Source organism: Plecotus auritus, assembly GCF_963455305.1.
Source record: "Plecotus auritus genome assembly, chromosome: 14".
Lineage (NCBI taxonomy): Eukaryota > Metazoa > Chordata > Mammalia > Chiroptera > Vespertilionidae > Plecotus > Plecotus auritus.
The window spans coordinates 4,361,439-4,372,119 of record NC_137780.1 but is presented as its reverse complement, the minus strand read 5'-3'; the positions used below and the strand labels follow the sequence as shown (position 1 = coordinate 4,372,119).

General features: G+C 48.6%; 1 protein-coding gene across 2 annotated transcripts; it reads right to left on the bottom strand.

Moving 5' to 3' along the window:
• Window positions 1-647: 647 nt before the first annotated feature.
• Window positions 648-10,660, bottom strand: SPRTN (SprT-like N-terminal domain). Of its 2 annotated transcripts, XM_080651274.1 has the most exons (5): window positions 10,067-10,660; window positions 9,205-9,304; window positions 7,077-7,205; window positions 3,768-4,023; window positions 648-2,838 (listed from the first exon to the last, which is right to left on the bottom strand). In XM_080651274.1, exons 1-5 carry the CDS (start codon window positions 10,291-10,293, stop codon window positions 2,102-2,104), a joined length of 1,449 nt encoding a protein of 482 aa, XP_080507400.1. In that variant the 5' UTR covers window positions 10,294-10,660; the 3' UTR covers window positions 648-2,101. The 2 variants fall into 2 exon arrangements, with proteins under 2 accessions (XP_080507400.1, XP_080507401.1); XM_080651275.1 differs by lacking the exon at window positions 7,077-7,205 and having other exon boundaries at window positions 654-2,838.
• Window positions 10,661-10,681: the final 21 nt, after the last annotated feature.

Below are 10,681 nucleotides of genomic sequence, written 5' to 3'. Positions count from 1 at the left end.
TAATTTCAATATTCTCTATAGCTAACCATTATTTCCATCATTACTTAAAACTTGATTTTACACCTAAATATTTCTCCATTCCATCCTCCATCCCACTGCTTCCTCCCATCTGTGTTGCCCAGAGAATCCATCAAACACTTCCCAGATGTTGACTGGCCTACCAGGTGCACCACCCCACCTGAGCCAACAGGTGTCCTTCAGGGACCACACGAACAACGTAAGATAGGGTCGCTGCCCTCCAAATTCTACGCTGTCTCCCTCACTATCACACTGTTCCTTTGGGACAGCTTCGTTCTTCCGGTAGAATGGGCTGCTCTCTTTCCTGGCATTTTGTGTTCCTTCTCTTTTCAACTCTCCATCCCCTTCCCTGGCCGACTTGTCTCGCCCTAAAGCCATTTGGATGTCATCTCCAAGGAACAGCCCCTGAAGCCCTGGGCTGTCCCGATGTCCTTACGTCCCACAGCACCTCGCCGAACCCTGTGGCAGCACTTACCGTGTGGAAAGTAACCTGCTGTGGTCTCCTCCCCCAGCACCTGTAAAGCTACTTGAAGACTTGGACTGTCTTATTTACTTCGTAGCCTCAGCACCTTGTACAGTTTTGGCTCAACATGTGTAACTACACATATTCAATATAATACACACATTTTAAGTAATTTATATTTATTAAATACTATTTTTCAACTTCACACTTGAGAAATATCAAAACTTGTGAACTGTCAACCAGATAGGCTAAAATGACAAGGATTGATAATAGACAACTGAAACCCTCACATTGCTGGTAGGCGCATAAACTGGCAACATTTACTATAGCTAACCAGAAGTATCCCCTGTGAGCCCGCAATCCAACCCTGGGTACGAGCCCAAGAAAATGACAAGAATGTTCTTAGCAGCATTATTCGTAATCGCCAGCTCCGACGAAGTAATTCAAACATCTATATGTATACATTTTGGCATATTCACATAAATACTACAGAGCAATTAAAAAAAAAAAAAAGAATGAACTTATGCCACACATCAAAGTGCTACTTTATGAAGTTCAGAGACGAGCTAAACTAACCTGTGGTGACAGAGAAGAAAAGTGGTCACTTTTGGGGGGGGGGGGGTGGGTGTTAGCTGGGTAGAGGCACCGTGAGGACCCCAGCTTCACACTGAGGATCTCTGCACCTCATGTATATACAAGTCATGTTGCACCCAAGTTCAGAAGAAAGAAAACTTGGGAACTCAAGTCTTGGGAATATGCCAATATGCTGGAGGAACAGCCATGAGACAGAAGCAAACTGATAAAAGGTTCCTTCGCTAAAATATTCCTTTGCTTAAATATTCCTATTAGAATGGTTTCACCTTGGGCTTACAGGGTCACACTACTACTTTCAGATAATGGCTCACTGTTACATAAGCTAGGCACCCCTGCTATGTGATAGACTCTAGTTACTTAGCACCACGTTCTAGCCACTCATGCGGCTCAATTTTGAGAAAACTAAACTCTGGCTTAGAAAATTATAGTGGCTATTTGTTACTAGTAATTCTCCAAAAGAAATCTGTTTTACTACGTTCTATCTACTTTCACCTAAAATCGGCTAAAACAAATAAAATTCTTTCAAGTATATAAAATGTATTTCCTGTTAAGATTTGGGAGGAAAAATCTAAAAAGCTTTTTAAATAACCTTGAGTACCCTAACACAGCTAACTTTGTATTCTAGATTGTGTGTTTGGTCAATAAGCCTGACACTGTACACATTAACAGTACTAGGAATGAGTTTTAATATTAATACTCAATTTAACCAAATATCTAATTCTTCACTAAATATTGTGAGGGAAGTACACAAAAAGATTAAAATATTTAAAACCTTTAAGAGCAAGAAAGAAGAGATTCTGAAAACTGCATGTAAACATGCAGAACTGGGCTGCAGTAGACCTAAGGCACGAGTGAGTATCAATACAGCACCTCAGACAAATATTTAAAATTACAATGTCATAGGGATATATAAAATAGGACATCTGTCGGTTACATGAACTAGGCTAGAACCTACAGGTCTTAGTATTTATCAGACCTTCCTGAGGGACTGACACGAGGTGACCCGGGTGGCGTGAGAACTTTCTTTCAAAGATGACTTCTTTGGCCTTGGCTGTGACCCCCTTCAAGGCACAGGTCTAAGTGCTCGTTAATCTGAGACCCCGGCACTTCTCTCCGACAAACGGGACAAGTCACCGTTGTGCGCTGGCTGGTCGAGCTGCTGGCATTCTGTGCTGCGGCCGCAGGACGTGAGCTACACTCCGGATCGCCGCCACCACTTGCTATTTTCTCGTTCTTGATGAAAAATTTGTCAAACACAGTCTTGTCTTCCAGCCGGCGCTGTTTCCTGGGGGGCTCCGTCTCAGCGCGGCTCCTGTCCTGAGACGCGGTCCCAGGTGTCGAGGCCACGGCTTTTAAGGAGTTCCGGAGGGCGGCCTTGGAGGACGAAGTCCTTCTCTGAAAAGCGGGAGAGGCAGCGCGCTCACTCCTGTCGCCAGCCGCTGCGCTCTTCGAGGGGGACCCGCTCACACTCCGGAAGGCCTTCTGATTGGCAGCCGATGCTCGGGGAAAGTAGTTGCTCACCACGTTTTGGCGACTGGTGTTAAGCACAGGGGAGACAGTTTTTTTCCTTGAACCGTTCTGCTCAAGTTCCACCTCAGTTTTAGACTTCCGTCTTCCAGCCCTTGTTGAGTGGCCTTGACCTAAAGGATCCTGGGTTTTATTAATAGCACGCGACGTGGGGAACTTCCCAGATGCCAGTACGTTGTTTGTTTCTCCCAGGACGTGTCCTCTCCCACTAAATGGGACAACGCCATTCGTTTTATCTGCAACAGAGGCAAGTGACATTTATGCCTGGACCCAAAATTAATATAGTATCAACTACTAAGCCAAGGATAGTTTTTCAAAATGAAGTATTTCATTCTAACTAAGATCCATATAATTACCTACTAATGAAAGAAAGACCATCTTCAGCAGCTCGTACTCAGAGAACATAAAGGATAAACATGCTCTCGTTTTATCCTGCAAAGACCCGCAGCATAACTTTCCCCTGAACATCGCTTACAATTCTGAAAGCTTCGTTCCAGGGGGGGAAAGCCTGCCACAGCCTTCTCCTCCCAACCAGGATGTGGCCTCCACAGAAATTCTTCCATAGCCCCTCAACCGAACGTCTCAGACTGCGGAAATGCAGCTCACACGCCTGGGTCCCGCATCCGATCAACAACTTCCCCGGGAGGAAGCATGAACTCTAGTAACCTGGTCACCTCTTCAAAAGGCAGGGACTGACTTCTCAGGAAAGGGAGAAACCTGCTGAAGCCCTTGCATGCACATGTCACATCCTGTCCCCATTCTCCTCCCAAGGAAAGGACACACATCAATAGGCCAAGTCAGCTGGACAGAACCCAGCTGATCGGAAGGGGTGTAGTAACGGCTCAGGTTCCGGGCATTGTGGTTGGAATTAGTGTTTTTGTTTTGACAATCCTTTTGCCTTCTGTTTCCTAATGAGTCACTGAGTCAAGATAGGGAAGGGGTACCCTCAAATATCATCAGTGGGGACAATTTCTCCTTTTACTTCCATCTACATAGAACACATATATTTTTCTACCATCATTCAGGGATTATGAGAGTTTGTAAGTCCACACTGGAAACTTCGAGAACCACTCCTCAAGCCTCTCTTAACCCTGTGTGCCAGCTTTCTAAGACAGTCCTGTCTACACGCAGTCACCGCTGTGGAGCAGCTGGCGTGTCCGGTTACCTTTACTCCCCGCGGCTGCGCCGGGTTTTGTCCTTCCTTTGCCTTTTCGGGAGTAGTTCTCCGGCTCCTTGATTTTTACGTACGTGCCCCCGCAGGTGTTCTGGTGCTCAGCCCACCAGTAGTCGTGCGCGGAGGGAGCCCGGTTGGTCGCACGCTTCACGTAGCCGTAGTAGGGCTTCCTGAACTGACACGGCCCATCGCAGCGCCACCAGTGGCGCCGGTACTCGTCCACCTCGTCGTGGAAGGTGTGGTATACCTGGTTTGGAAGAAAGGTTTTAGCACGGAGGAAGCAGCTTAACAAGTTTAAGAAAATGCAGAAGGAGCTTTTTTGTGTGTTTTTTTAAGCTTTCCAGTTTCCTAGAACTTTCTGAAGTTTTATTTTGGGAAAGACAGCAACTAGATTGAGCTCTGTTCAAAGTTCACTTTAATGGGAAAGAGCAGCAGTTAAATGTGGATTAGAAGACAAAAAGAAAACCTTTTAGAAAAATGCAAAGCCTCTATACATGCTCAAGGTTTAGAAAACGAATTTAGTATGATAAAAACTTAGGATGGCCGAAACCAGTTTGGCTCAGTGGATAGAGCGTCGGCCTGCGGACTGAAGGGTCCCGTGTTCCATTCCGGTCAAGGGCATGTACCTTGGTTGCGGGCACATCCCCAGTGGGAGGTGTGCAGGAGGCAGCTGATGGATGTTTCTCTCTCATCGATGTTTCTAGCTCTCTATCCCTCTCCCTTCCTCTCTGTAAAATATCAATAAAAAAAAAAAAAAAAAACTTAGGATGAAAAACAAGAGTCTATGTATGCCATAACAAATAAGAACTGTTTCCCGACAAGTATTGGCACCAAAGGGTTCTGAGGGCCCCTTTCCATGCCGAGCTCCCTGAACACAAACACCTTGCCAGTGCAGCCTCCGCGGAAGCCCGCTCTCCGCACCCGCGCAGCGCTCTGCTCACGTCTTTGAAAGAAGCCTGTGGGTTCATTTGATCTGTCGGTGGGTGAGACACTAGCCGGAATTCTAATGTTTTCATCTCTGTCCTCAGTGGCTAATGTAAGCGTGGCACAGTGAAGGGGCCCCGGATTGGCCGCCTGACTGGAGAGCTTCCTTCAGTGGGTCCAAGTTCTCTGTACACGCACTTTTCACTCCTCAAACAGGATCACTTTGTTTGACCCCGAGATGAAATCCTATTTAGAGCCCAAGCAGAAGGCAGATGAAGACTTCTGACTGGAAGGAAGGTTAGCCCTCCGCCTTGGTGGCAATGAGGATGGCAGGGCACCATTTAAAGACAGATTCTCCTAAAAGACTACGAGTCCCTTTTCTTCTGTCTCCTCAGGGGAACATTACTGTCTGTATAAGATAAGGAGCATCTGTATATGAGATTTTCATTTCTTTGTAAGACATACTTTTTAATACACTCCCCATGTGGGAAAGAATGCTAAGCTTTCTGTAATTCTGCAGATGGTTTTATACTCAGCATCTCTCCATCATAAGCAAGAAAAATCCCATTGCTCGGCCAGCACGCAGACAATGCGCATTAGGTGCGGAAGAGAGTGCGGACAGAGGTTTGGGGCAGAGGCACGTTTGTAAGACCTGCCTTCCCTCATGTTGAGAACTCCGCTTACTAATTGGCCACAAAATCTGGGAATTGGGTCTGTTTTGCTTCCAACTCTTGTAACTCCTACAGCCTGGAGGGATGACTATTTAACAATGTGGTCACTAAAAAAATTGCTCGGCAGTGTGAAACTGGAACCCTGTGGGGTTTGTTCTAACAGGATGTAACCTGAAAAAGCAAGGGTGTCCACTCCATCAAACCTCTCCGACATACCAACTCTCAGGCATCCAAGATGAAAGAATGTGTCCTCTTCCCGCTGAGCCGGAAGTGCGCCTTCTCATGAAACTAGAACCCTCTCATGCTGGCAATCCACAGCGCTTTCACTACGCCGGGCTTTCTGTGATTGTTCTTTAATGCAAGCCACTTTCTTGATGTTGATGTAACCCTACCCACTAGTTAATGAGCGCTCTAGAAAGTTAGCACTGACAGCTAGGAAAATACACCCAGAGGAGCACTTTCTGTTTTTCATCACACGGGCCTCTACTGCCTGTTAAAGGAAGGCGATACCCCAAATATCAAAGAATTTATGCAAGAATGTTCCATTTGGCTCACTTCCGTTCAATGGCTGTTAAGTCCTTCCAGAGGCGCTAGCTACGTTAAGTGTCACATAGAGAGGTCTAGAAAGAGGGAGAGCGCCCTGTGTTCAGGAAATGAAATACTGCAGAAGGTTCAGTGTCTGTTGAGACAAACAACAGAGAAGTCAGAGCCCACTGGGCAGATGAAGAACATGCTGACAGCAAACAAAGGTGGCACATTTTAGGGAGGGGTTTTTGAGGGAAGGATGGAGGTAGAAAGTTCAGTTAGCAACCCAAGACCTATCTACGCAGGGGGATGTGGGAGGCAAGAAAAAAAGGAACGGAGAGGTTATCTGCTAAGACCATTGATAACAATAAGAACAACTAAGACTGAATCAGTCCTCAAACTGGGCTACAATGTCTGCATGCATTTTCTCCTGCAATCCTCGTAAGGATCCAAGTTACTGGGCTCATCCCCATTTTACACGTGAGTGAGAAGGCGCAGAAGAGTCACCTAGGTCCACAGTTCAGACCAGCACCTGATCCTCATGCTCTCCAGGCCCCAGGCTCTGCCACCTCCTACAATACTACGTCGCAACAGAAATCGAAGACGACTTGGGAGAGGGAAGGACGTGAAACAGCGCAGAGTACAGGGTGGGCTGCAAGAGGAGGCTATACTGAGGAAGCAACGTAGCAGACGGCCGTTAACCTCCCAGAAGAGGGATGGCAGGCCTGAAGCGACCTCACGAAAGGCGCCCTGGATGGGCCCAGAGACGTCCAGGAAGGCCGGCTCTGCGGCCACTCCCGAGGCAGCGTCTCCAGGCCTCTGGCTTGCTGGGCAAAACCCTCCAAGACACGCCGAAACCGGTTTGGCTCAGTGGATAGAGCGTCGGCCTGTGGACTGAAGGGTCCCGGGTTCAATTCTGGTCAAGGGCATGTACCTTGGTTGCGGGCACATCCCCAGTGGGAGGTGTGCGGGAGGCAGCTGATGGATGTTTCTCTCTCATCGATGTTTCTAGCTCTCTATCCCTCTCCCTTCCTCTGTAAAATATCAATAAAATATATTATAAAAAAAAATCCTCCAAGACACTATTTGTTTCTACCCAGCTTTCTACCTTTAACTAAACCTCAGGAATTACTGGATGAATGAACTACTGAATATCACCAGTATGTGTGGCTTCATGTACCGTAATATTGGCTCCAGTCAGGCGATTGATGCGATGCATGTGCTTACAAAACTCGGGACCGTGCCCTTCCCGGTCTTTATCGTTATTAGTGACAAACAAATAGGCGTGTATCATTTCATGCAAGAGGGTCTGAAACAGAAAACAATCCAATTAGTTTATAGTGCTTTTGACATAAAAATGCATTTTCTTACTCTACCTGGGGTCTTAACCTTCTTTGGCTCACAGGCTCCTCTCAGATGCTGATAAAAGTCACGAGGCATCTTTCTAGAAACACACAAGCACACGTGCACAAAACTGCACAGAACGGCTGCAGCTCTACAGGTCCCGTGTTAGGAACTCCCTGTTCCTGGAAAGCCTTTTTATCTCTTAATCAAAATCCAGAAGATCAATGAAATCACTATTGCATAAAAAATTAAAAATTTCTGTGTGGGGAAAAAAACACCGTAAGTTAAGTGAACAAACTAAAAAAATATATGTGCGACTCACTCACTGGCTATTCATTCCTAAAATATAAAGAACTAAAGTCAACAGGAAAATGGCCAATAACCCAGCTTTAAAAGGGGCCAAGGTCACAGACAGTTCACAGAAAAAGACATATAAATAACCCATATGAGAGAGAGAAACACATTAATTTGTTGTGTTTTCATTGATGATTCTTGTATGTCCCCTAACCGGGGAGGGATCAAACCGGAAACCTTGGTGTATGGCAGCCTTGGGCAAACTACGGCCCGCGGGCCAGATCCGGCTGTTCTATCTGGTTCTCTTGCTCTCCCCTCCGCTCCTTTACTTTGAATTTATATTAGTTCACACAAACACTCCATCCATGCTTTTGTTCCGGCCCTCCGGTCCAGTTTCAGAACCCATTGTGGCCCTCGAGTCAAAAAGTTTGCCCACCCCTGGTGTATGGGGACGACGCTCTAACCAACTGAGCTACGCGGCCAGAGCCAACAAGAGTCTTTAATGTGTCTCTTTTCATCTAGTCTGTTATTCCATGTCTTTAACTAGAATGTTTCGTTTTTACGTGTAATATAATTACTGATACTGTGTATATACCTACCTCTCCCTTTATCTGGCCTTCGTTTCTTTATTCCTTTGTTTTTTACTAATCAAGTATTTCTGTTTCTACCATTTTACATTTAGTAGCTATTTACTTTTTTTAAAATTGTGGTAAAAAGTCAGTAACATAAAATTTACTATCTTCACTATTTTTAAATGTTGAATTCAGCAGTGTTAAGCATAATCTTTGTTGTGAAACTCGTTACCTTTTATTACCCTTAAAAACAGCATCCCTCGTATTTCCAAGCATGTTTTAACATATCTGCCGTCCAACCTCCACCCCCATGCTCTTTTGGGCTTACGTCTCAAGTGATCTAACGGGCAAGACAAGTCACCCGGTGAGCACCCTGGGGAGTCCAGGCCTTTACTAGACTCAACTAAAGGCCTTCTAGGAGTTTCTGCTGCCCCACTTTGCCCGCAGGGGTCATCACCTCTGGCAGGAAGTGCACCCTCACGCTGGTTGGCGCTGCCAGCTCAGCTCCAGGTCCTGGGAGGGCGGCATCACGGGTGTTGAACAGAAAAGAATCAAAAGTTGTGTCTTGCCCTCACCGGTTTGGCTCAGTGGATAGAGCGTCGGCCTGTGGACTCAAGGGTCCCAGGTTCGATTCCGGTCAAGGGCACGTAACTTGGTTGCGGGCACATCCCCAGTAGGGGGTGTGCAGGAGGCAGCTGATCGATGTTTCTCTCTCCCTTTCCCTTCCTCTCTGTAAAAAATAAAATACTTTTTTAAAAAAAGTTGTGTCTTGATAGGAAGCTGTGGATCCTAAGTTTTCTAAATATGCAACTTAAAGCAGTTATTTAACCTCTCTGAACCTTAATTTCCTCATTTATAAAAACGAGGATAACACATTGAAATTTGTTAATTATTGTTATAAATATCAAATTAGATTCTATACATTGAAAGCATTTAACTTTGAGGCACTAGAAAAATATAAGGTAATCATTATTATTTGCTCCACAATTGAAGTCTGCAATGAGGAAAAACTGACTTTTTTTTACATTCACGGGTCCGCAGCCGTCCAAGTAAGTAAGACTTTCTAAGGGAGCGAGGAATTAGCTTAGGAGAGAATACCTCCACAAGGTCCTTTCGTGGTCTCAACTTCAGGAGGGGCTCGCTGAGGCGGATGGAGCACATGCCGCCCTTGCCTTCGTACGTGCAGATCCCAGCGCACCTGAAAGACAGCCACCGCGAGGCGTTACTGACTCACACAAGGGACACGTGGCAAGTCAAACCGTACACATTCGCGGGGTCCCTCCCACTCGGAGGGCTCGGGGCACGTGGCTCTCTCGGAGGCGTGCCCTCGGGTTAGAAGCCGGGAGCGTTCCAGCCCCGCTCGCTCGGGAGCTCCGTGCCCAGCGGCCCCGCCCCCGGCCAGGCTGCCAGCTCCATCCTCTTCCGCGGCCCCACCCCCTCCCTGCAGCCCAGCCTCCAGCCACACGCCTCCAACGGCAACACGGTCTCCTTTGAATTGTGTGCAACCTACATGCTAGGTGTCAATGCCCCCGATCACGTTCAGGACGGATTCCTGGCTCAGCGCGGAGGAAAGGGATCCCTGGGGCCCAGCCACGGGGCCCAACGGTCACCTCCCCACCCTCCCTCCGCGCTCACGACCGAGTGGGGGTCCTAACGGCACGGGAGGAAGAGGAGCACACAGCCCGGGCCCTCGGGCACCCCCATAAGACAAGTCAGAAACGGGTTCGTTTATTTTCGCAGGAGGTGCGATGCCAACACCCTCTGCTCTCAGTGGGGCCGGAGCGGGTGGGCACGCGGCTTTCTTTAAGCTGTTTGGGCGGAAGAGGGAGGGGAGAGGGGAGGAATACGCCAGAGGGGCCGCCGGGGCCGACGCCGGGCCCTCGGTTAACGGCCCCCGAGTCCGTTGCGGGGGGGGGGGGGGGGAGGGAGTCCTGCCCTCCCCGGGGCGCGCGGGACTCACAGGGTCATCCTCTTGCTCCACTTCACCTCCACGGCCTCCAGCTGGCCCCAGAAGAACTGGTCGTTGAACTGCACGAACAGGGCCTGCAGGTCCGGGGTGGGATCCACCAGCTCCCACGACTCGTCCACCAGCGACAGGGGCTCCTGGGCCTCCTGGGCCCGCTCGCGCTCCGACATCAGGTTCCACTTGTCCTGGAGCCGGAGTGCCAGCACCAGGTCCTCGTCCATCGCTGCCAGGGTCCCGGGCGATCTCCGCGGGCGTCGGGCTCGCTCGCGGGCGCGGCCGCCGCTGCGGGTCCCAGGCTCGGGGGCCGGTGAGCTCCTCGGAGAAACCGGCTGTTGGGCTGCTCTCGGCTCAGCCCGCAGGTCTCGCGAGAACTCGGGGCAAACTGGCTCGAGGACGAGGAAAGTTTGAGTTTGCCCCCAAGGCCGAAGCCAAGTTCTGAGCCTTAAGAAAAAGAACTCAGCATGACACCTCCTAGGGGGCTCAAAACGGGCCCCCAGAATTCGGGCCCCAGGAGTTTCAGGAAACTGCTACCGCCGTCACGGTACACCTACAACGTCAAACCTAACGTCACGCTAGGCGCAAGCGCACTGCCTACTTCTCGTTCGGTCT

Coding starts and splice junctions, on each gene's coding strand:
- SPRTN (XM_080651274.1), bottom strand. CDS start 10,293: ATGGACGAGGACCTGGTGCTGGCACTCCGGCTCCAGGACAAGTGGAAC. Junction 9,305..10,066: donor TGGAGCAAGAGGATGACCCT/GTGAGTCCCGCG, acceptor GCTGTCTTTCAG/GTGCGCTGGGATCTGCACGT. Junction 4,024..7,076: donor TGACTGGAGCCAATATTACG/GTACATGAAGCC, acceptor CTTCCAAACCAG/GTATACCACACCTTCCACGA.